Here is a 26,265-nt window from a genome sequence, read left to right as displayed (position 1 = left end):
ACACTGTGGATTTCTACAGTTTCTGGAAACTGACAAGCGGTGAGCACCTTAGGTAAGAGAATGGTATTTTTGAAGTGCTGCTTAAATTTCTGGAACTATGCAAACTGTTTTGCAGTGAGAACCTTAGTTTTTATACTCACGTGAATGCAGACATCGTGGATTTTATAAGCAGGAGGCTACAAGCTAAGTTTTCAGGAGTGCATAAAAGTGGCTTAGTAAGCTAAATCCCATTTTCAAGTTAAATCAATGGGAATTAGGCACTTACTATTTAGGTGCTTTTGAAAATCCTAATAGATGTCTATCTGCATCTTTAGGTGCCAAAATAGCTTTGAAAATCTGGCCCTTAGAAGCCTAAGTCTTATTGAAATGACTTGGATTCAACATGAACAATTTGAAATGCAGCAGATTTGTTCTTAAACAATTAGTCCAAGTTACATAGCTTGACAATGACAATTTTCCAAGACAAGACAGCTATCAAGTGCGTTCCACAAAGTGATTTACTCCTGTACGTGTGGCAATGAATAAACATTTCTGGAGTAACATCTGTGCTACATCATAGTCGGTTAGAAAATTATTTATTACTAATATTAAGTTATAATTACACAGGCAAGCATACCTTAACAATGGACAAATATCTCTAAATGGATAGATTTCTGTTGTCACTCAAATCAGTTACTCTGGCAGAGATGTGGTATCAGATAATTACATCTGATATATGTGATTTTCCAAATGAAAATACTACAAACCCCCTCTTTAAAACAATATTTCCTACCCTTGTAAACTTGGAACACATCTCCTCTGCATCTTTCACCATATTTGCTCGGAGCATATATTTTGCACATTTGGAGTTGATGAATCTATCTGCTGTATCCAAAGACTGTGCTTCATCCATCCATTTGGCAGCTTCCTTGAGATTACCTACATGCTGTTATGGGGGGAAAAGTCAGTTATATTTCATTATTAAATACATTTTTGACTAAATATAGACATTTATAGCTATTAGTACTTTGGCACCAGGATTTATAAGCACCTTAGAAATATTAAGGATAGATTTTAGTCTTTTTTTCCTGTGGACTTTCCAAAATGACCACTCATCGTAAGTTATGATGCTTTACTCCATATTATAAAACTGGAAAGTGTGTTTACATTTTCTGATTGACAGAACAGAGTGTCAAATAAAAAACAGAACAAATGATCATGCCCAAAACCAGAAAATCACACTTATGAAAATTTCAACTGAGTAAGGGACCTCTCATAGCCTAAAATTAGACACATTTAATTCAACTTTTTTACCTTGTAAATTTTTGCTTTTAAATAGAACAGTTCTATTAATGTTGGAGTGCTTGCAATTGCAGCATTAATGTATTCCAAGGCCAATGAACACTGGCCAAGTTTGTCAAAGTGCTGTGCCAGGAAATAACGAACCCAAAGTAGTGTCGTTGGGGGCTCCTTCTCTCCATTTTCTGTAACAAAACAGATATAAAATTACAGTGGCCAATAAGGCTGAAGACTTCATTTGGGGGAAAAACACAAAAAAACTTGACAAATTCAGCAAATATTTGCTAAATTGTTTTTATTTGCAAAAAGGTAGAGATATAACTATTCTCTGGCAAAAGGCAGCAGCACTCCAACAATTATTGATAACTGTTAACACAGGGATTAGTAACTGAAATGTAATTTTAGTACCTGTCTATTGAAACTTACCATATGGACTAAAAAAGTCACAGGTTTTCAGAGAGGCTTCGTAACCAGTAACAAGTTCTTGAATTATTTCTACCTATATATGAAAAATATAAATTTAAAGTTTTGCCTTAAAATACTATAAATGTTGGAAATAGGATCATGTTCACATTTTTACAGTTATAGCAAATCACCTAAAAATACACTGAAGCAGTGTTTATGGAACTACACTAAAATAAACAGACACTTAACTGGGAAAAATACTGGATGGATCACGTGTGTATTCTAGAAACAGCAATGAGGTGCGGGGCCAGCCTGCAGAGCCAGTAGAGCGCCTGAGGGTAGCGGTGTGCATGTGGCAGAAACAGCAATTGCTGTTCCTCATCACGTTCACAATATACCTTTTGTTCATCCATGGTAGCTGTTCTACATTTCCCCCCCACTACATATTCTTGAAAATGAACTATCAAAACTCAGTTAAATGTATTTGATTAGTCACCCCCTCCCAAGGGCTGCTTAGGAAATATTTTAGGTACTTCAATTTTTGAATGCCCAACTTGAGACAACTTGAAGAGGGTTTGTTTCTGAAGAGGACTGCAAGTATGCTTCTCATAAGGATAAAGGGTGGAAAGGGGTCTCTGGCTGAGTCCCTGTGAAATGACTACATGAACGCTGCTGGGATTTTATTGAGTTATTAATTATGAGGGCAGTTAGAACCTTGGTTATGATATAAAATTATTCTACTTAACTGCCAGGGGGCAAATTTGTCACATACACATGGAAGATATATAGCACAGCTATGCATAGTCCTAACTCAGGAAGTTCCTTCGAGAGGAAATGTAGCCAAACTCCAAACCTGGAGACAATGGGACTTTCTGTGCCTGCGTCCTGTAGATAACTAACTGCTTGGTTTGCAAAATAACGCAAGGGGGGAGCAAGTAGATGAACAATAAGGGGGTCACAAGAGGGACAGATACATGTAGCTTGCTAATTATGTATGGTAATGATAGCAAATTTTGGCCAATCATAGAGCGATAGATTATCATAAGCAACTGCATATAATGCTTTGGTGTAAGTGTTTTCTTTGTTCTTGCTGACTTATGAGCTCGAACCTAATTGCAATTGAAATAAACGGATCACCCCTCCCGGGGCTCCTTGCTTGATTAGCTGTGTCCGCCTCTCCTTATTCCTCAGCTGGAACGGAAAGGAATTTCTATGACAGTTATAGGACTTTGTTTAGATTTTTAAATCTAAACAAAGAGGCCTGATTTTAAGAAGGTTGATGCTCAACACTTTTTGAAAATCAGGCCCCTTCAATGTCTGAAGTTGGTCACCCAAAAATTGAGGCACCTTAAATCAATAGTCTCTTGAAAATTTAGCCTACAACCTGAAACTTGCATTATACAATCTTGACACAAATGCGCTCTCTATGAGTAGTTGCGTAATATCATAAGAACCAATTGATTCTATTCTAGAGCAGACGACTTGGTAGTGCAATGCATCTACTCCTGAAAGCTTTAGAATTCTTTAGCACAATTCATTGTTTTGTAGCTAGGCTAATTGAGATTAAAAGTTGCCTTTCAAGTCTAGCAAGTATCCAACTTCTCAAGGGAACAAGAATAGAAATTAAGATGAACAGAAAATTGTAATATGCATACAAAATACATTACATGATGAAAAGCATTTATATTTTGGGCCGCGCATGGTGCATACGGGAGGGGACAACTCTATGGACCAGTTACATAAATACATTAGCGTTTCACCACCTAAAGATGTAAGTTGAAATCTGGATTGTTACACATAGAAGGTGTTCAGTGAAAACAATCTTGTCTCTATATAAAACAAAATAATTACTAAGAAAAGAATAAATGATGGAAAACCCTGCAAAATTAGCGAGATTTAAATCTGATGAAATGTGCAACATTTTGAAGACATACTTTTAAAAGTATGAGAATTAAAACACAAAAACTAACGGTCACTCTAGACCACCAAGTGAAGAGGTCAGAAGGGCTTATTTTAGGTAAACACATACCTATCTTAATGTGCCAGGAAATACCAAGTCTCATTTTTCAAAGTAAATTATTTCACATTGGATCTGCTAAGTCCCATGAAACCATTGTGAACTCTTCAAAAGGGGTTATATTTATGAATGGTCATAAAAAGAGAGTTTTGGAAAAATCTCAACAGAAGTCATGTTTTTGGTAAAAAAATAAAATAAAAATCTTAGGACTTACATACTGGCCCCTTCCCCCCCCCCCCCCCCCCATAGACCTAACTTTTAACAAAGGAGGAAAAGTGCTGAAGAGCCACATAGGCAAGTAGACAAAGGAGAGAAAACATATTTAGTATTGCTCTCAGACCTGCCCGCTTCCATTTTTTGAAATGGACCAGCAGAAAACCTCTTATACAACCCCTTTCTTTTTTTAAGAGAATATTAAAATACTGAAAATATCAGTTTCCCCTTAAGCAGCAAGCTTGAGGTATATAGCTACACTACACAAACAGAACAAGCCACCTTTCCTTAGTGCTTTTCATTACTAATCTGAAGTGCTCCCAGACTTTAAATTCTTCTCATTTAACTACTGAAAAATTCAGATAATTTTTGTTGTGGTCAAGAAGCTTTACTAGCTTGAGAGTTATTTATGTCAAGAGGAATTAAATCTTCATACTGACTTCAGGAATATTAAATATGCTTCATGAACTAATGTGAGCATTGTCTGGTTCCTAAAGTGACACAGATTCTACTAAATTGCACTCGCTCTTTAACAAGATGCTAAGTTCTTCCCCTGGCAGCCTCAGCTTGCCGTGGCGCCAGTGCTCTGGGCAGCAGGGCTGCGAGCTCCTGCCAGGCAACACAGCTGCAAGAGCCACCGGCCTGCCCCAGTGCTCTAGACTGCGCGGCGGCGTGGCTGGCTCCAGCCGGGCGGCGCGGCTGCCAGTCCTGATGCTCTGAGTGGCATGGTAAGGGCCAGGGGAGCAGGGGGTGCCGGGGGGCAGTCAGGGGACAGGGAGCAGGGGGTTGCTGGATAGGCGTGGGAGTCCCGGGGGCCCTGTCAGGGGACGGGGGTGTGGATAGGAGTTGGGGCAGTCAGGGGACAGGGAGCAGAGAGGGTTGGATAGGGAGGGTCTCAGGGGGGCAGTTAGGGGCGGGGGGTCCCAGGAGGGGGTAGTCAGGGGACAAGGGGCAGGGGGGTTGGATGGGTCAGGGGTTCTGAGGGGGGGGGCAGTCAGGGGTGGGTGGTGGGAGGGGGTGGATAGGGGGCAGGGGCCAGGCTGTTTGGGGAGGCACAGCCTTCCCTACCCAGCACTCCATACACTTTTGGAACCCCGATGTGACCCTCAGGCCAAAAAGTTTGCCCACCCCTGCTCTAGGCAGAAGTACCCATTTCTCTCTTTACTGCAACAGGTAACCTTCATAGTAATCAGGACTTAGACCACACAGAGCTACAGGTCAGCGTTTGCACCCTGCATTATATCTGGAAGTATTATTAAGCCAATGCAGGCTTTTGACAGGTGTAACATGCTCTAAACAGCTGCCACAGTTAAGAAAGCAGATCGCCACATTCTGCACTAATTGTAGATTCCAAAAAAAAACTTGAGTGGATAACTACCTCCCTGGTCTCCAAAGCACCTGCTCTTTGGAGCAGGTCATAACTTGCTCTTATGACATTTATATAGCATGTTTTCACAGGTACTACTCAGTCAAAATATGAGCTAGTTACATTTGAAAATGAAAGCATTGAATTATGAAGTTAAGCAAAGCCAAATTATATCCTAAGTAAACTCTTCATTGTTTGTGTTTCTCAAATATATATTTTTATTGTACAAACTTAAATGCAAATAATGTGTATGCATCTTAAAGTCATAAGTTAGTTGTTATAAATGAATAGGTAATGGATTTCCAAAAATTCACACAAATGCATTTTCTTAATTATTTTATTCTTGTGCATAAATAGCTCTTCTTGAGTGGACTAGTACTGAAAAATAAACTGTGTTCTCTTAAGTAAGAGGTAGCATGGGGGAAATTAATATGCTTCTGTTAGTGTGATAACTAGTCAATTTGACAGACAAGAATATTTTTAAATAAATCCTTTCAGAGATGAGCACAAAAACTATCCAATTCCATTTTTAGAGACTGCGATGTTAAAATACTGATAAAACTATCTGCTGAATACTGAGTTAATTACATCTTGTATTACAGCAGTTAGTCAAAATATGTTGCATCATGCTAAACCAGGGGTCGGCAACCTCTGGCATGCGGCTCGCAAGGCGCGGGCCGAGGAACGTGCTAGCTGCGGCTTCCCACAGCCCCCATTGGCCTGGAGCGGCGAACTGCGGCCAGTGTCAGCTGGTGGTACCAAGCCGCGATGGGTACTGTGGGTCTCAGAGTCGCTCAAAGACTTATTGGTCGGTACAGGTCACTGATATTGAAAGAACCTGAAGCCTCAGCTGTACTCTTTTTAGGACATGTGGTCTCTGAAATAGCAGGCCTCTGAGGTGACCTAGACCTCTTAATGCTGACTTTGTGAAGCGATCTAGAGCTTTTTGGGGGGGAAGTCTTGGAGTCCCCCCCCCCCACTTCCAATTATTTCCTCAGTAGGAGTAACAGGTGAGTGGGCTACAGTGGAGGTTGAAGGGGCACTTTTGTTACCAAAGATCCGTTGTACAGGGGTGGTATCTTGGCATGTGCCTGATCAAGGTTGCAGGGAGCACTATCATGAGAAATCTAAGCTTTATCTTCCTGTTCTTTCTAGACCTACTCCAGAACCCAATACAAACTCGACACCTACAAGGGATATGGATGTCCCCCAGGCAGTGAAGACAGCTAGAGTGCCCATCACTAACATGGATAGACTCCAACAAGTTAGACACCATTTAACCCCAGGACAATTCGGCATATTCCAGAATATGGAAAACGAACTTCAGAAAAGATGACGACAACCTCTCAGGGAGGGAGTGTGAGTGTAAACAAACTTGCAAAAGGTCCCCCAAACTACATATAGAACTAAATTAACTAGTAAACCAACAACAAAATTACCACCTATAATAACTTATACAGGTCAGCTAAGCTACTTTAAGAAATGGGGACCTCAAGTCTTGCTCTGTCTCACGCCAACGCAGTTGAAGAGGACAAACCACCCTCAATTCCGACACTGCCCTATGTACCGTTGGTAAGGGGTATAAGGATAACTAGGGTGCACATGCAGACCAAACAGGTAATGCTACCAAAAGTCTCTAACCAAAGGCACATGCCCATCTGAAGTGGAGCATCCACAGGGACATTACTCAAAGAAGAACCTTGTTTTTATTTATTTTTAGGTATTCCATTATAAGAGTTTTCTGGCTCCTTTTGGCAGACTTTCCATAGTTTATGCCTTAAACACATGGCTGACAAATCAGCTCACACAGGGCAACAGAAATTTTACAACTTGTTGCTGTGCAAACAGAAATAAGGGAAAGTAGTTGGAATGGAATAGAAGGGCATGGATTTTTCCACACTTTTCCTTGCTGAAGTCTTTTCTAAACCTTCTTCTGAAAGAGCAGAGATTCCTAATTTGTCTCTATAGTAATCCTTCTCAGCTATTTTCCTTGCCAGGCCCAATGAGTGAATTTTCTCTATCTAACAAATCCTATCTATTCTGTCTGAGTTCCTACTTATTTGAGTTGATTTGTAAAACAATCAATCATTTTGCTGTAAATAGATATTTACTCACTGCTATCCTAAAAAGGAATACCTTTGAGCAGGAGGAATAAGTAAATACCACCAGCACTGTCATAAACCCTTAGTCAGCTTGTTAATTCTTATTCGTGATCCTAGCACAGCTTGTAGAAAAGAACTTTTACCATTTATTTTTAATTAAAGTTTGTCCTAAGTGTCAAAGCGAGCTATTAGCTCTACTTCAGCGTTTCTCAAACTGTGGTTGGTGACCACAGATATTTCACAAAATACTTGCTGGTAGTCCACAAAGCTGGTTGGTCATATGATGCTCACTCTCCTTGTTTCCAGCTACTAAGTCACATTAAAAGACCGCTGAAATTAATACTTGCTTAGTATTTCTTTCCAATGTAAAATATTGGGATGTGTGTCACAAATGGGAGGGAATGTAGTTTACAACAGTGGCTCTCAAACTTTTTTACTGGTGACTTTTACATAGCAAGCCTCTGAGTGCAACCCCCCCTTATAAATTAAAAACACATTTTATATATTTAACACCACTATAAATGCTGGAGGCAAAGTGAGATTTGGAGTGGAGGTTGACAGCTCGCAACTCCCCATGCAATAACCTCATGACCCCAAGAGGGGTCCCAACCCCCCGTTTGAGAACCCCTGGTTTACAACAATCTCTGTATCAAGAGTGGGTCCACACTACATTAAGTTTGAGAACCCATGTGCTATTTAATTTGTTAATATTTCTATGCCTGGAAAATAACATGCAACTAAGCCAGCATTGTTAGTTCTTTAACTCCACGCCACTTACAACTCCCGTTTATGAACAAGTGACTGCCCTGTTCAGTAAGCCCGACTTCAAAGTCTTTCCACCTACAGAATACATCCAGTGCAGTCAAAGACTTTGATTTTAATACTGTGAAAAACACTGAATTATCTAGGACATCCCCTTCAACATGAGGTAAGTCTTTCAGGTCTCCTATGATGTGTGTCAATACTAGGAAAATTTTCTATTAATTTTCTGGCAACATCACAAACTAATTCTGCTCTAAGCAAGTTTTCATGACAGTGCTAGAACACCTATGTCCTGCTTACTCTAACACACTGGGGATAGGACTGGTACAGGTATACCAGAAAAACAGGTACATTTTCTACTGTACACAAGGTCACTGAATATGCAGACAGTCAAACAATAAATCTAAGAGGTGTGAATTTCCCCCATTCATAAGCCAACATAAGACATTTCATTACTAGTGGCCTTAGCTGAAACATCCAGTTCATGTGCCTATCCAGTGTAATGAGCTTTTTATTCCTTTGATAGAAGATATAAAATTGCAAGCTTTAAGACCCCATCAACCCTACAATTTTTACAGTGCTTGTAATCAGTTTGTGACACTGTTGTCTCCGAACATGGTTTGTGCCAACATACAGTACAACAATTAAGACACCGTGCCTAACAGTTTGAATATTTTATACTGATTTTGCCAGCAGGCAAGGTCTAGCACTAGTGTTGTGCTGCAAATCAGTCCTAGAACACACATTTTGTGATGCAGACTGTACTACTAATTAGGTCTACGTAAGTGGGTTAGCCAGTTTGGCTCTCTCTCAGATATCTGTGTGGGAAGACATGTCATAGGGGTTCACTCCTTGTGCCTGTCTTTCAGGCAATATCCCTTACACGAAGCCATTTCTACAAGACTTTACTGACTACATAACTCAGAAGCATTGAGAAGGTTTAAGTTTCTCAGCACTTCCTATTACTGGACACTACAAGTTTTCTTACCATCAGACAGCACTCCACTGGTATTAGAACAGTTGGAAGCGATAGTGTGGACAGAGAACAGTAGTAAAAACACTCGTGCCTTGTTTACCTCAGCAATTCCAAGAGTGATACTGTTATAATACTGTCCAGCAGAAGCCCCAGCAGACTGAGAAATGCAGGGCTCATTCAGATTCTGAACAGCATTTCTAGTGTCTTAAATTTCATAAGACTGGACTTCCTCCTGGGAAGTGTCAATAAAATGGTAGTTCCTGTGGAGAGTCTCCAGCATCATTCAGTTGTGAAAATACTGAAAAATGTGACGGGGGTTTCTAAATAGTTTTGAAAAATCATTTAAACACACATTTAGTGTACATTACACTTAGAGTATTATAACTAAGCACTGGTACTTATGCTCAGGCCTCGTCTACACTTCAAATTTAGATTGACCTAGTTACATTGCTCAAGAGTGAGACAAAAATTCGCATCCCTGAGAGCTGTAGTTAAGCTGAACGCCCAGCATAGATATAGTTAGATAGAAAGAAGAATTCTTCTGTCAACCTAGCTACATCCGCTTGGGGAGATGGATTACATACGACACTAGAAATATCCCTCCCATCAGTGTAGGAATCATCTACACTATAGCTCTGTAGTGACGCCTGTAGTGTAGACAGACTCTCTCACATAGTTACAGAGGCTAACTACAGTAACTCCTCACTTAAAGTCATCCCGCTTAACGTTGTTTCGTTGTTACGTTGCTGATCAATTAGGGAACATACTCATTTAAAGTTGTGCAATGCTCCACTCTTACGTTGTTTGGCTGCCTGCTTTCTCCACAGCTGGCAGCCTCCCTACGCCCCCCTCCCCCCCAGCGCCTCCCGCCCACCTCCCCCTGCCTCCTGCCCGGCAGACCCCGCGGATCAGCGCCTTTCCCCCTCCTCCCCCTGCCTCCTGCCCGGCAATCAGCTGGCTTGCGGCGTTTTGGAGGCAGGAGGGAGGGGAGAGGAGCGAGGACTCGGTGCACAGGCTCCCCATCCCTCCTGCCTGCGGCAATCAGCTGGCTTGCGGCGTTAGGGACGCAGGGGAGGGAGGGGGGAGGCACACCGAGTCCTCGCTCCTCCCCCCTCCCTCCTGCCCAGGGCAATCAGCTGGCTTTCCGCGTTCTGGAGGGAGTGGGAGCCTGCGCGCCGAGTCATCGCTCCTCCCCCCTCCCTTCTGCCCAGGGCAATCAGCTGGCTTCCAGGTTCGGGAGGCAGGGGAGGGAGGGGGAGCCTGTGTGTCGAGTCCGCGCTCCTTCCCCCTCCCTCCTGCCTCCAAAACACCGCAAGCCAGCTGATTGCCCTGGGCAGGAGAGAGGCAGGAGGAGCGAGGACTCGGCGCACATCCCCACTCCCTCCCCTGCCTCCTGCCCAGGGCAATCAGCTGGCTTGCGGCGTTTTGGAGGCAGGGGGGAAGAGCGAGGACTCGGCGCGCAGGCTCCCCTTCCCTCTCCTGCCTCCCGAACATGGCAAGCCAGCTGATTGCCCCGGGCAGGAGGGAGGGGGGAGGAGCGAGGACTCGGTGCGCCTCCCCCCTCCCTCCCCTATGCAGCAATCAGCTGGCTTGCGGCGTTTAGAAGGGAGGGGAGGGAGGAAGGGGGGAGGAGCCAGGATGCAGCGAGCAAAGTAAAGGGGGAGGAGGTGGGGGGGGAGAAAAGGCGGGTCAAGGGTGGGGGCTTGGGGGAAGGAGTGGAGTGGAGTGGACGGGCTGGGCTGAAGGTTGAACCCCTGTCTCTGGTGCTTGTAGAGTAGGGGAAGCTGCCCTGGAACCTAACCCCCCCCCCCCCATTTACATTAATTCTTATGAGGAAATTGGATTCGCTTAACATCGTTTCACTTAAAGTCGCATTTTTCAGGAACATAACTAAAACGTTAAGTAAGGAGTTACTGTATTACTGATGCATCACATGTGAAGCCAAAACACCTATTCTAAGGCTGCCTAACAATTCCCATTATAAAAAAACTGGTTCAAATGTTTAAAATTTTAGCAAACCTCAACTAATTAGGTTGGGATTTTCCATGATTGGAGCTTGGGGTTCAATTTATTTTTTGGAAATTCAACCACACACAACGTAGACATTTGCAAGAATATTACTGAAAAGTTTTGCATTGTTTAAAAATAAAATAATAATAATAAAAAAAATATTCAGACTTAACAATTACCATCTATTTCTTGTGCCATGATGCAGTAACTTGAAATTTTGCAGGGAGTAGTCCAGGGGTCAGACTGGTGCTTTTTACTGTATTACTGTCCCCATGAAAACCCTTCCAGATTTGGTCAAATTATAAACTGCGGTGGGGAGGGGGAATCCCATTTACAGAGAAGCTATAGAACTTGTCAGAGGCTTTCTCCTTAAATTTCTCAACGTTCCAACTACAATATGCATGCTCCTAGATGCCACTGAAATGCCACTGATTTTTTTCTCCATTGTTCTAAAACAGCCACACAGAACTGGATGGAGACAGACAAGATCCTCCTCCTGCTCTTCCTTTCCCTTCTAAACACCCTTCTGGCCTAGGTGAAGTGGCATTGCACTGGGAACCAGTAGACTAAGTTCAAATATTACCTCATCTATTGACTGGGGTTAATAATTCTATGTACTTTTGTCATAACTATAAAGGGAAGGGTACCAGCCCTCCTGTGTACAATACTACTTGCTAATTATGTCCGGTCTTGTGAGGTGTGCCGAGTGGGAAAGCCCCAAGACCAGGTCAAAGCCCCTCTGCAGCCACTACCCATAACTGAGGTCCCATTTCAGCGAGTAGCTGTGGATATTCTGGGTCCTTTCCCAAAGAAGACACCCAGAGGAAAGTAATACATACTGACTTTCATGGATTTTGCTACCCGATGGCCGGAAGCAGTACCCTTAAGCAACACCAGGGCTAAAAGTGTGTGCCAGGCATTAGCAGACATTTTTGCCAGGGTAGGTTGACCCTCCAACATCCTTACAGATTCGGGAACTAATTTCCTGGCAGGGACCATGAAAAACCTGTGGGAAGCTCATGGGGTGAATCACTTGGTTGCCACCCCTTACCACCATCAAACCAATGGCCTGGTGGACAGGTTTAATGGAACTTTGGGGGCCATGATACGTAAATTCGTAAATGAACACTCCAATGATTGGGACCTAGTGTTGCAGCAGTTGCTTTTTGCCTACAGGGCTGTACCACATCCCAGTTTAGGGTTTTCACCATTTGAACTTGTGTATGGCCGCGAGGTTAAGGGGCCATTACAGTTGGTGAAGCAGCAATGGGAGGGGTTTACGCCTTCTCCAGGAACTAACATTCTAGACTTTGTAAGCAACCTACAAAGCACCCTCCGACACTCTTTAGCCCTTGCTAAAGAAAACCTAAAGGATGCTCAAGAAGAGCAAAAGGCCTGGTACGATAAACATTCCAGAGAACGGTCCTTCAAAGTAGGAGACCAAGTCATGGTCTTAAAGGCGCTCCAGGCCCATAAAATGGAAGCGTCGTGGGAAGGACCATTCACGGTCCAGGAGCGCCTAGGAGCTGTTAACTATCTCATAGCATCCCCCACCTCCAACATAAAGCCTAAGGTATACCATGTTAATTCTCTTAAGCCCTTTTATTCCAGAGAATTAAAGGTTTTCCAGTTTACAGCCCAGGAAACAGATGACGCGGAGTGGCCTGAAGGTATCTACTATGAAGGAAAAAGTAATGGTGGCGTGGAAGAGGTGAACCTCTCCGCAACCCTTGGACGTCTGCAGCGACAGCAGATCAAGGAGCTGTGCCCTAGCTTTGCGCCAATGTTCTCAGCCACTCCAGGACGGACCGAATGGGCATACCACTCCATTGACACAGGTAATGCTCACCCAATTAGAACCCCACCCTACCGGGAGTCACCTCATGCCCAAACTGCTATAAAAAAGGAGATCCAGGACATGCTACAGATGGGTATAATCCGCCCCTCTAAGAGTGCATGGGCATCTCCAGTGGTTCTAGTTCCTAAACCAGATGGGGAAATACGCTTTTGCGTGGACTACCGTAAGCTAAATGCTGTAACTCGTCCCGACAACTATTCAATGCCACGCACAGATGAGCTATTGGAGAAATTGGGACATGCCCAATTCATCTCTACCGTAGACTTAACCAAGGGGTACCACTAGATGAACCTGCCAAGGCAAGGTCAGCCTTCGTCACCCAGGCAGGGGTGTATGAATTTAATGTGCTCCCTTTCGGGCTGCGAAATGCACCCGCCACCTTCCAAAGACTTGTAGATGGTCTCCTAGCGGGATTGGGAGAATCTGCAGTTGCCTACCTCGATGATGTGACCATTTTTTCTGATTCATGGGCAGAACACCTGGAGCACCTGGAAAAAGTCTTCGAGCACATCAGGCAGGCAGGACTAACTGTTAAGGCTAAAAAGTGTCAAATAGGCCAAAACAGAGTGACTTACCTGGGGCACCAGGTGGGTCAAGGAACTATAAATCCCCTACAGGCCAAAGTGGATGCTATCGAAAAGTGGCCAGTCCCAAAGTCAAAGAAACAGGTCCAATCCTTCTTAGGCTTGGCCGGATATTATAGGCGATTTGTACCACACTACAGCCAAATCGCCGCCCCACTGACAGACCTAACCAAAAAGAAACAGCCAAATGCAGTTCAGTGGACTGATGAGTGTCAGAAGGCCTTTCACCAGCTTAAGGCGACACTCATGTCTGACCCTGTGCTAAGGGCCCCAGACTTTGACAAACCGTTCCTAGTAACCACAGATGCGTCCGAGCGGGGTGTAGGAGCAGTTTTAATGGAGCTTCTAACAAAGTGGCTGATGCACTCTCCCGTGAAAGTTTCCCAGAATCAACTGGTTAAAAATTGTTCTTGGAATGTGGGACATATTGTTAGTTTTTATATAATCAGTAGTATGTCTAAAGGTGCATGTGTCTTATTAACTCTGTTTTCTTCCTGGAGCTCCAGGAAGAAATCACAGCCAGTGTGGAACCGGCTGTCCAACACTATCTGTGATTTGGGGGGGCGTCATAACTATAAAGGGAAGGGTAACAGCTCTCCTGTGTACAATACTATAAAATCCCTCCTGGCCAGAGACTCCAAAATCCTTTTACCTGTAAAGGGTTAAGAAGCTCAGGTAACCTGGCTGACACCTGACCCAAAGGACCAATAAGGGGACAAGATACTTTCAAATCTTGGTGGGGGGAAGACTTTTGTTTGTGCTCTTTGTTTTGGGGGGAGTTCGCTCTTGGGACTAAGAGGGACCAGACATCAATCCATGCTCTCCAAATCTTTCTGAACAAGTCTCTCATATTTCAAACTTGTAAGTACAGCCAGGCTAGGCGTGTTAGTTTATCTTTGTTTTCTCAACTTGTAAATGTACCTTTTGCTAGGGTGTTTACCTCTGTTTGCTGTAACTTTGAACCTAAGGCTAGAGGGGGTTCCTCTGGGCTCTTTAAGTTTGATTACCTTGTAAAGTTATTTTCCATCCTGATTTTACAGAGATGATTTTACCTTTCTTTCTTTAATTAAAAGCCTTCTTTTTAAGAACCTGATTGATTTTTCCTTGTTCTAAGATCCAAGGGGATTGATCTGGACTCACCAGGAATTGGTGGGGGGAAAGGGAAGGGGGGGGGGAATGATTAATTCCTCCTTGTTTTAAGATCCAAGGGGTTTTGGATCAGTGCTCAGCAGGGAATTGGTGGAAGAGTCTCTCAAGGCTACCCAGGGAAGGGACTTAGCACATTGGGAGTGGTGGTAGCGGACCAGATCTAAGCTGGTAGTTAAGCTTAGAAGTTTTCATGTAGGCCCCCACATCTGTACCCTAAAGTTCAGAGTGGGGAAGGAGCCTTGACAACTTTATAGTGCTATTAATGAGCAAGCACTCTGTACATTAGGAGAAGGGGCAAATATTAGCTAATCATCAAATTTTGGTACTGCTTAATGCACAATTTCTTACTTTCCTACTTACGCTTTTTCGAATTATCCCATTCTTCTTATGAAGAGTATAGTTTGGAAGTCAAAGATTTTTACATTTTGCTATGAATCATAGAATATCAGGGTTGGAAGGGATCTCAGGAGGTCATCTAGTCCAACCCCCTGCTCAAACCAGGACCAATCCCCAACTAAATGAATGTTCAGTAATATTTGGATCTGATTTATATGACCACTTACCACTGAGTTCGATCCTTAAAATTCTAACCCAGAGAGCTTTCTAACCCAGGGAGTACACAGTTTCTTTAAAACTAACCAAAAGAGATAGACATGAACAAAAAGGCAGCTGAGTCCCATGGTTGCTAACCTTTTACTCGATCTTAAAATGTAGAGCTAATCAATAGAATTAAATGTCCTTTGCTTCCTTATGTGATCTACCACTAGTTCATGGAGGGCATCCAACTACAAAACTTGGTCACAGCTTCCCTTTCATTTCTATAGCTATCAAAATCAAGGACAGATAAAGCCATCTTTCTTGTAAGAGGAAAAGAAAGGGCTTCAGGGGAGACAGCCTACCTTCCTGTGCAGAGAGCCTTATACCTTTTTTGAGACTTTTGAGGTTTCTTCCAGACAGACATTTTCTCTCATCCAGTATTTCCTCACAGAGCCTCCATGTTTTTAGTTACACAGAAATAGGACACATGCGCTTCAATGGAATCAATGCACCTGCAACACAATCGACGCAAACCTTGACTAATTGAAGGTCTTCACTCTTTGGATTTAATCTCACGGATATAAAGCACCACTCACTGGGGACCCAAAGGGTAGTTTTGAATATTGGTCAGATAAAAAAAAACACCTGGAATTTGTTTTAGTGTCTGATTTTGTTCTCTTTTGCTAGGGGATAGTAGGAACAGATGGGGATGCTTAAAGCGTTTACTGCAAATACATTTTGGGAGCAACCCATGGAGTATGAAAATTCTTACATTTCAATGTGTAATTTTTAGTTAGTCATTTGCGTGCAGCAAAATCACCCTGCTAAGAAATAGTCTTAAGGCTTAGGTTCATGTAGAAATGGTAACTTCATATAAAGACCCCAAATCCTACTAGGACTACTGGGCAGAATTTTTTCTTCTTGGGAGACACCAAGGAAAAAGTGCAGCTTCTTTTAGGTCATGCTAACTCAAGATAGTATTTGAGCTAGTGCTATATTTAGGCACTCAGATGCCATCACGCCGAAGATTCTATAAATATGCCTATATACACGTCTGCTACTATACCATCATTCGTTTTGTGAAGGAAAGCCTGATACAACGTTAGTACCCTCCAAACACCATGCAGTTAGGCTTCTGAAGCTGCGGGGTTGAATCAAAATTTCAGAGAAATCTGGATAGTAAACTAATTTCCAAGACACCTACATTGCACTATTAATAAAACCTACAACAACTACAAAACCTTAAGAACTAAACAATTGAAACAACTACAAGATAGCTGCATAAGTACCCTAAAAAACAAAACAAAACAAAAAACAGGAAGAAGCCATCAGCAAGTAAACAAGTCCCCCCAAACTTTCAGATATAAAACTTAGTATCCACACACAACATATATTGTACAGACATCTTTCCCTGCAAGTGCCACCACCAAACTCATCTGTAGACACACGCATCTGTCATTACACATTTCAAGCACTTACTATTGTACAAGCATTTTTGAAGAATGTTCTTTAAATGGTAGTCTATAGATGGTCTATACAACAATGAAAACTTAATTTCATATAACATTACCTGGAAGTAAAAATCCTATAACATCTCTAAAAATCCTATTATCTCTAAAGCCATGTTTTCTTTAGAAGAGAATCAAATTGCTAGAGGAAAGAGGGAAATCCTGTTAACAGGAAACAATTTCAGCTCTCCAGATTGAAAAGACAGCCTTTTCATTCAATATTACATGAGTTAATATTGCTACTATATTCTCAACCAGGGGTAGGCAACCTTTCAGAAGTGGTGTGCCGAGTCTTCATTTATTCACTCTAATTTAAGGTTTCACGTGCCGGTAATACATTTTAACGTTTTTAGAAGGTCTCTTTCTATAAGTCTATATTATATAACTAAACTATTGTATGTAAAGTAAACAAGGTTTTCAAAAAGTTTAAGAAGCGTCATTTAAAATTAAATTAAAATGCTGATCTTATGCCACCAGTCTGCTCAGCTCGCTGCCAGCCTGGGGTTCTGTTCACCTAGGCCGGCAGGAGGCTGAGCAGGGCCTATGACCGGGACCCCAGACCTGGGGGAGGGGGTGTTTCAGGGGTCAGGGCAGAAGGCTGGGGTGTGTGTGTGTTGGAACTTCCTGTGATATTCGGGGTAGACAGTCAAATTTTCTCACACTGCACCACAAATGGCTAGAGCAGCCACATTTCGACAGGGCGGTAGGAAGTCTTGGATATGGTTGGACAGACTCAGGCCTGTGTACTGGAGTTATGGATGCTGGAGCTCCGGTTCAAAAATTCAGTCTAGGTGTCAGCAACCACCGTAGACACTCAAGCCCTAGGTTCACAAAACCACGGTTCACTGACTTTAGGTCCACTAACCCTGGACTTACGTTGCAGTGTAGAGACACCTCTAATATGACAATTACTTCAAGTACTATTTTAATTAATCCATCCCTTGAAAGTGTTTCTCTGACATAGGAAGAAATAGCAAAAACTACTAAGGTATGGAAATGCAGAGTACCACCCTCATCATTTGAGGTTAGAGAGAAGTTTAAAATTTCAAGAAAAGGAAAAATATAACTAATGTTTAAGTAACAAAAAAAAGAGACTACTGTCTTTAACTACAGGATTATTTATGCAAGGTAGCTAATTAACCCTCAGTGAGGGACCAAATGGTAGGTATTCAAACAGACAGAACAAGAAAATCCGTAACAGATAAGGGACAAAACTATGTTCCCAATCCACTTATGTACTGTATTCTTCCCCTCAGCCTTCCTGATAACATGAAGGGCATCTTGATAATACTGTAATTAAAAACAGACTATGTATGGCTTCTCTGTTGTAACTCTTCAACCTATGTAAACACTTATGAATAGAAGGTTCAATTATTGAATTACATGGGCTAGAGATTAACCTTTATAGATCTCTTTTGGTTCGCTGCGGCACTGCAGAGACTGAATTAAAACGTTTAGTCTTGCAGTAAAGTTGAGTAGGAATTTTGACTCTGTCCAACTCCAGGTTTAGTGAAGCCTAAACAAAGAGCACTGATGGACATAGAATGACAAGACTAAAAGGAGAGGTTTTGTATCATCAAAAGTTGCATTTACTGACTAACCAGAAAGAAAATCTACAACACAATGTATTAACTGAATGGATTAGTTATTAACAGCATGTTATGTTCAATATGATTAAAAAAGGAAAATAAGTAATCTCGGTATTAATTATAAGAAATAATTGCTACAAGATTGAAGAGAGATTGTTGAGAAATGGAAACTGTCTAAATCCCTTAACTGGCTTTGATAATTTTAATAAACCAAATGGGACTACATTTTAAACAAGAGGTACTATTTGCTTCGTTGAATTAAGCACCTATAAGCTACTGATTAACAGCACCTAAGACTCAGTGAAGAATTGTAGAAAAGGATTTTATTCAAGACATTGGTCTACCTTCTTCTATTAAGTTGTATCCAAGATTTGCTTAATTCCCATGAAGATAAATGGTTTAAAATTTCAGCATGGAAGTCAAAGTTTTTCATTTGGATGCCTGAGGCAGGATCTTAAGTTACATAGTAGTTTACACCTATCTCTCAGTGAGGCTTTTTTTAGTATTAATTTATGTTGCCAAACAGTCCATTGTCATCAAGTAGTAGATTTGAAAGTCCCTATGAGTTGGAAGAGAAATCAAACACAGCACCTTATTACGCCTTGTAATAAGCGACTCAGAGTAACTTTTCCACACAGTCTCGTGTTTTTATTTTTTACTGAAATCTAGAAATAGACCCCCACCACTTAAATGATTAAGGCTCAGAGAAATTTAAAACTAGAAAACAAGAAGAAGTTAGGCAATGCATCTTAGAAGGTCACTACCTTTAAACTACACATCCATTGAAGAGTTCTGAATTGGTTATATCCTTTCAGGAAAGATCTAGATTATATTTATACATGACTGGTTTAGGCAATGCCATACAATATATGCAATGTGCCAAACTAGCAGCCAGTTCCACCACGCCCTCCCCCTCTCCTCCCTCCCAAAACACTCAAGTGTCCTCCCCTTCTAAAACTTAACTCCCACAAAGAAGAAACCTAGAAAGCAGTAATTCCAAGAGATCAGGGGAAATGCCAACAGCAAATAAAACAAATGCTCTATGTGATATGGTGGGCAAAAATGAGTTAATGCAATTTTGGGCTGCTTATATAGAGGAACTGCATCAATGAGCACAAGAGATTGTGCCTCTAGTAAATTCTGGTGAAGCAGCACCTGAAATACTATGTCCATTTCTGGGCATCTTAGTACTAGACTGTGTTCTTTGAACTCATTTATTAGGGAATTGGAGGGACTGCTTCATAAGGGGAGCAGTGTCTTCATGCATTTGAAGAAGTGGGTTTTTTACCCATGAAACCTTATGCCCAAATAAATCTGTTAGTCTTTAAGGTGCCACCGGACTCCTCGTCGTTTTTGTGGATACAGATTAACACGGCTACTCCTCTGATAATGGGGGGGGGGGGGGCTGCAGAGAGAAGACACATTTAAAGGGTATTGTAAAAAGCAGCTATGCCTGGACATATACGGAGAGATCCGTTTTTATATATTCTTATTCACTTGAAATTTGCAGTAAAGCTACTTTAGGGAGAAACTGCAGGTTTCTGTTCAGACAAAACGCCTGGAAGAGGAAAAGAAATGCTCTCAATGCCCAGACTAGTACCATCAGATGTGCTCTGAAGTAATATCATGATCTAATTGGAGACCAGAGGATCCTCTGGAAAGAAAAAAGACCAGACCACCATTAAATAAAGGAAAGTCCCCTTCCTAAAATGACATATGAACGTTAAAAGGTCTCTGCCCTTGCCTTCTTGATAGTGTAAACTTGGGAGTGGGGAAGAGTAAAGTAGTAGATATGGGCTATGTCTACACTACAGAACACCACTTCTCCCAACAACGCTAGCTGAGCTGACAAAGCTGTGTCTATATGGAGGTTTTGTCAGCATAGCTAAGTCACTCAGGGGTATGTTTTTTCACATCCTGGACTGATACAGCTACACTGATATATAGCTTAAGTGTAGACCAAGCAATGGACTAACAAATAAAACAACTACATCCGTTTCTGATTTTGACCTAAAACATCTAACCTTGTTAGGAAAGGCCTGGCACAGTACATTGTTTATTTCACCATGCTAGGAGACTATGATCCTTTCTCCTTTCTTTTGGCAGAAGATCTGGCCAGAGTGACCTATGCATGTGTCATTTCCACACTGCGTAAATTAATGTAATCTGTGTATCAGAGAATGCAGGTAGAAGCAACACAGAAGCTTCAGTTTGATAACCCAGTTTTCATTGGAATAAGCCACAGAGAACAGAACACCGGTGCTCTGCACTGTCCACAGATTCCCAGTTCACTTCCAATGTCAATTCAAGGCCCCAGTCTTACAAGGCTATGAACAGTTCAGGATCAGGATATGTTGAAGATAACCACTTCATCTATTCTATGATTTTCTGTGCTATTCCAGAACAACGCAGGTAAAAAAGCCCCCAAAAAGCTTGCGAGAGCCAGAGGGCATTCATTTAAGGGAATTCTACTGTGGAACAAGCTACAGGAAATAAGACACAAGCAAAATCTAACCATTTTCAAAACATGCTATAAATTTCACTTATTTGCCAGTCTTCCCATCTTAAGAAATGCTACGAGTGTGCACAATGACGGAGAAGCTTCTTAAACTGGGAATATTCATTTTGTAGTCTATTATGAAAAACATTTTTTCATATCTATATTGTATTCAGCACTAATCATGGTGAGAAGTTTTACAGATTGCTTTAGTTTTATCTGTCATTCAACTTTTTCTTCTATTACAAGAACAGTATTTTGTTTAAAAGCAAGCGTTAACAATGAGGGACATAGCGCTGACTGACTCTCTCCTTGGGGAAGAGAAAACAGATGCTGGCTAAATGGTACACAGGTACCCAAGAGAGTCTTGGGAAGTGCTGCAGTTTCTACTTAGAGGTACAGTCTGGGCTGGTATTAAATAAATCCTTTCACGGGTACTAGGACTCTGAACACCAAGGATGGAGAAACATTCCTTCCATTGCACCACATGAAATGTAACCAGGACATTTTTTTTTTTTTTTTTTTTTGAAGTATAGCCTTGAAAAATCAAAGAAAAACTTCCTGACTGGAAGCTTATATTGGGCACTAGGATATGTAACTGGCATAGGATGTGTAGAATCCCCATCACGTGGGGCATTTAATACTGGACTGTATAAAGCACTGTTCAGACAATCTGCTGTAGGGTACAATCAGGTAGTGGAAGGAGGAAAGAACAGGACTAATCCATCTTTAACATTCCTAATTTCAAGATAATAAACATTATACAAGCATAAGATGATCAGTATCATACTGTCAGGGAAATTACTTTCCTCTGATTGCTGAATTAGATTTACTATGCATTTTATACACACCATCCTCTGAAATATCTGACATTGACACACCCTCCCAATATTCACACACTTTGCCCTGAAATAAACACACTAGAAAACTCACAAAACGTCTATGAAATTAAACGAAAAATACATACTAGATGATTTGCTTTGCCAGCATTTATTCCCTAAACATAAAGAGGTACACATTTTGATAAAAAAGAAAAGCCTGTAATTTTGTAAGTTAAACACAAGCACACAATACATCTCTACCTCGATATAACGCGACCCGATATAACACGAATTCGGATATAATGCGGTAAAGCAGTGCTCGGGGGGGAGAGGCACGACTGCGCACTCCTGTGAATCAAAGCAAGTTCAATATAATGTGGTTTCAGCTATAGTGCGGTAAGATTTTTTGGCTCCCGAGGACAGCGTTATATCGAGGTAGAGGTATATTTGGGTCCACAAATCTATTCACTTAGGCCTACCACTCTTGTATCTACTCTTAGATATTTAAACACACGTATCAATTTACTTTTTCAGCACCTGAGCTATTAAGATGTTTTGACCAAACCAATCATAATGTACTAAAATGTGCTTACTTGATGCTGAGCTGACAAAAAAAAGAGTGGAGGTCTTTAAAAATGTACAAAATTCTGAACTCAAAAGTTCTATCGCCTGATATTTTACTTTCACAATTTTTCACCATTTTAATGCCGTGAACTGCTACAAACTACTTCCGCAACCACATTTGCAGAAGGGAAGGAACGTACACAGGATTACATTTCATGAACCACAATTCAAGCTCTTCTTCCCACCCAGGGCTCAACCAATAACGCTGATCCCAAATACAAAGGTTAAGTTGAATAAATAGGAATAGGTTCCATAGCTTTCCTACGTTTGTTTTGTTTACTTGATTTTGTCCTTCGAGGTCTTTGTTCTAAATTTAGGTCAACCACATTTCCCCTGAAACTGCAACAGTAGTGTTATCAGCCTACAATCTGTTCTCTTTCAAATCTCATGTTTATAACTTTAATACCTCCCTGTTGAGTCCCTTTTAATACAAAATTATTGGTATATTTTGATCAAAGTTCTCCTGCTGTGTTAATTTCTACATATATAATCTGGATGCAGAGACACAAAACCTTCCTGGGAGTTCCACTGAATATCAATGGGAGACTTGGAAATCAATCCTTTTCCTATCAACCAACCAATCATGAAACTGAATGACAGCTGTGACAGAACAGCCTAACATCTATGACGTACCTCAGGACTGTGTTACATGTTTTTATGTCAAAGATTTCATGTTACTGTACTTGAGAAGTTATCTTTATTTTCATTGTCTAATAAAACACTAACATCTTAATTTGCCATAATTTTCTCTGCATTTTTGGGTGGCATCTTCACAACTTGGATACAATACTTCACATCTTTCTTTTTCCACACACAGAATTTGTCGCATTGAGTAGAAGTGTTTTCCCCCAGTACAGATGCTTGTAGCCATTACAGGGTAATTTCACACAATCAACCAACCATCTTCTATTAATAATCAATGTTGACTTTAGTTTTTCCTATTACCAGGCCCTGTGCAAGATTCTTTCAAACCAAGTCCCCATAATCAATTCACAACTCCAGGCTCCAATATCCAGTGACAGTTGATTCTACCAAGCAGACATGCCCCTCCCTCAAAATGTAAGTAACTATTCCTTCCCACCCCGAGCTTCTAGAAAGTTGTAACAGGGATAACATCCTTGACATTCATCACTTCACTTTTAATTTCAAAATAGTTAAATTTTATTCAGACTGAAGTTAGAGCCAATTTTCTTGTTTCAAAACCCTTTCAAATATGGTATTTCCATAAACATAAATGAGTGAGTGAAATGCAAAAAACAAAAAACTTGAAGAAACCCCACCCCACCCCCTTCCAGGGGAAAAAAACTAAGTATTTTCACAAATGTAAATCCTGTGTTCCCATACTAAGCCATATAAATGTGATAATTGCCTCTGTCTCTGCATACAAATTATTGGTTAGTCTCTCTGAATAAGTTGGCAATCTTAAAAGTTTTGATTTCATGTTCCCAACTTGACTGGTGGCAAGAAAACTTCTCAGGTAAAAACATGCCACAGCGGAAGCAGTGACTAACCCTTTCCTCTCATTAGTACACACTGGCCTACTCCGAGCACTTCCCACCCCACCTAATTTTGCCCATCCTCGGTGAAGAACTCTCTCTATTACAATTCATGTCATCCATATCAATATTCCTGAACATCTCAAACTTTTGGATTCTCCATATAGTTGGAAAAATCAAGGAGATTTTAAAGTTTTTAAAATCACACAGTTTAAGTTCAACTTCACTATGTAAATTTTTTCATATAAAGTGCATTATAATATATTGTTGAATACATTTTGTACATGTACAGTTTGTGTATATATACACCCCCCCCACACCTCTCCCCCCCCACACACACTCCTCTGACACTTTAAAACCAATAATTAAATCTGGAAAAGCAGTTTTAGTACAAAACAGAACATACCTTGAGATTTTAGACTTGCTCATATGTAATAATACTACACAAACTTTAGACAGAAACTGACATATGGAACAAATCTCTGTAGCATATAATACTGTATTACCACAATTCAGAACTATTACCTGTTGTCTATTTAATAATAAAGATTTCTTGTGACATCATAAACCACAAATTGAAACAACCCTGACACATTTGCATCCCAGGACAAAGAATACAGTTTAGTAGATTAGTCTTCATTTATCCTTGACTTGTCAAACTTCTGTACATATTTGTATCTGATTCTGACAATATCACAGTCATCAAATTTAATACAGATATGTACATATTACTACGTGATGAGTAATCACCTAGTAATTCTGTAGTGAAAGCAGCACACTAACTACTAAGTAGGAGATTGCTGAATTACAGTCATTTGTAAATTCCAGAGGAATCTATATAATACACTTACAACTTAAATTAGTACAGCAGATTATATGAAAACTGAATAAATACTAAAATTTACCTTTTCTGTATTGTAATATAAAGATTTCAAAGTGGTAAACAAGGGTGGGCAGCCTTTACTGAAGTTAACCCTCAGGAACTTATCCATTAGTTCTCTAAATGTTTCACCTAGAAATAAAAGTGTATTTGGTTATATTTTAATGTTTGTGAGTGCCGTATACTGATCAGTGTTTATATTTATACAACTATGGATTATCACCAATAATTGAAACTCTACAGAGAAAAGTGTTCTAATGCTTTGATTTCTTTCCTGTTAAAGAAGAAAAACAGAATAAGCACATCTTCCCCCCTAAAGAAATGTTTATGTTTGGGGAAACTAACATGTGACCATGACTTTCTACACTAAAATCAGTTTTAGAATTTGAAACTGATTGGAAGACTTGGTTTCATAAGGCAGAGTCCCCACATCTTTATCAATATTGTAGGAGGAGGTTACTGAAACACTTAGTTATCTGAATGTATTTGTGGGCACAACCACAGTACTTGTTGTGCTATGATATCTTTCTATAGCAGAGACAAGATTTCTGGGAGAGACTTAAGAAAGGAAAGTAACTAATAAGCAAAACAACCTTTATAGCACTGACGTCTGAGAGCATCTTAGGTTAATACTTCCATGAATTATGATGAGTCAACTGGGAAGACACATGGAACAGGCATAGAATATTTTCCATATGCTCAGTAGGGTTGTATAAATATTTTAGCTACCAAGCTGGGAATATTTACAAACTGAAATGCTTTTGACAGACCTAGAGAAACAGAAATTAGAATAACTAAAATACCTTGTTTGTTACAAAAAGGCATGGAAGGGTAACCCAGTGAGACACCGTGTGGCTCTCATTTAAGTGTGAGTTATCTTGCTTTCATTTCAAGTGCTGCTCAAGAATGGGGCAACTACTTTTTATTACCACACCCATTCCCACGGAAATGAATATATTCAACAATACAGACTTGCAATGATATAAAGTGTTCCAGAACCAACACATGCATATTGAAAATCATTCCTAGTAATAAAAATAGGCAATGAAGTTTTCCCCTTATTTTCATGTTTTTCTATTTATGGGAATAAAACATTTAATCTGAAGATGGCAGATAGATGGTAAATTGTCATGTAGCTGCTCAGAAATCAATTTACAAGATGAACTGCTTAAAAATCAAGCAGAACATAAAGGCGACTATGTTCCTGAAAAGGATTAGTTGAAGTAAACATCTGGGATTTAAGTGAGGCATGAACAGCATCCTTTAATTTTTGGCTTGATCTGTTGTGAAGCAATGGTAATTTTGAAGTTGCACCCAAAAAACCCCCAAAACAAAACAAACAAACAAAAAAAACACATGTAGACTTCAGGAGCAAAAGAAAAAAAATGGACTAAACTCAGGCTGGCCCAGCGCTTCGAGGGATGATCACACTGCTAAATAAGTGAACGGATCTTAAAATGTATTCATCTGAGGATAATTTAAGGAATATGTTCAGTCACTCTCCCAGTTTTCAGTGCCAGGAAATCTCTGAAGTTGTAAACTTTACATTTTTTTCTTTGAAAAAGTTTTGTTAGCATTACAACTATACCTGTT

General features: G+C 40.7%; 1 protein-coding gene across 1 annotated transcript in view; it reads right to left on the bottom strand.

Annotated features, from left to right (window-relative positions):
- NAA16 (N-alpha-acetyltransferase 16, NatA auxiliary subunit) overlaps nt 1-26,265 on the bottom strand; it is an 88,100-nt gene that overhangs the window by 9,955 nt on the left and 51,880 nt on the right. Inside the window, exons 9-12 of the mRNA XM_065415538.1 lie at nt 24,698-24,804; nt 1,705-1,777; nt 1,294-1,463; nt 773-925 (exon numbers count right to left, since the gene is read on the bottom strand). Of these exons, the coding sequence (XP_065271610.1) occupies nt 773-925; nt 1,294-1,463; nt 1,705-1,777; nt 24,698-24,804 (503 nt within the window). The remainder of the gene's footprint in view (nt 1-772; nt 926-1,293; nt 1,464-1,704; nt 1,778-24,697; nt 24,805-26,265) is intronic.

The sequence above is a fragment of the Emys orbicularis genome, chromosome 1, assembly GCF_028017835.1.
Source record: "Emys orbicularis isolate rEmyOrb1 chromosome 1, rEmyOrb1.hap1, whole genome shotgun sequence".
Lineage (NCBI taxonomy): Eukaryota > Metazoa > Chordata > Testudines > Emydidae > Emys > Emys orbicularis.
This window is presented reverse-complemented; position numbering and strand designations above follow the sequence as displayed.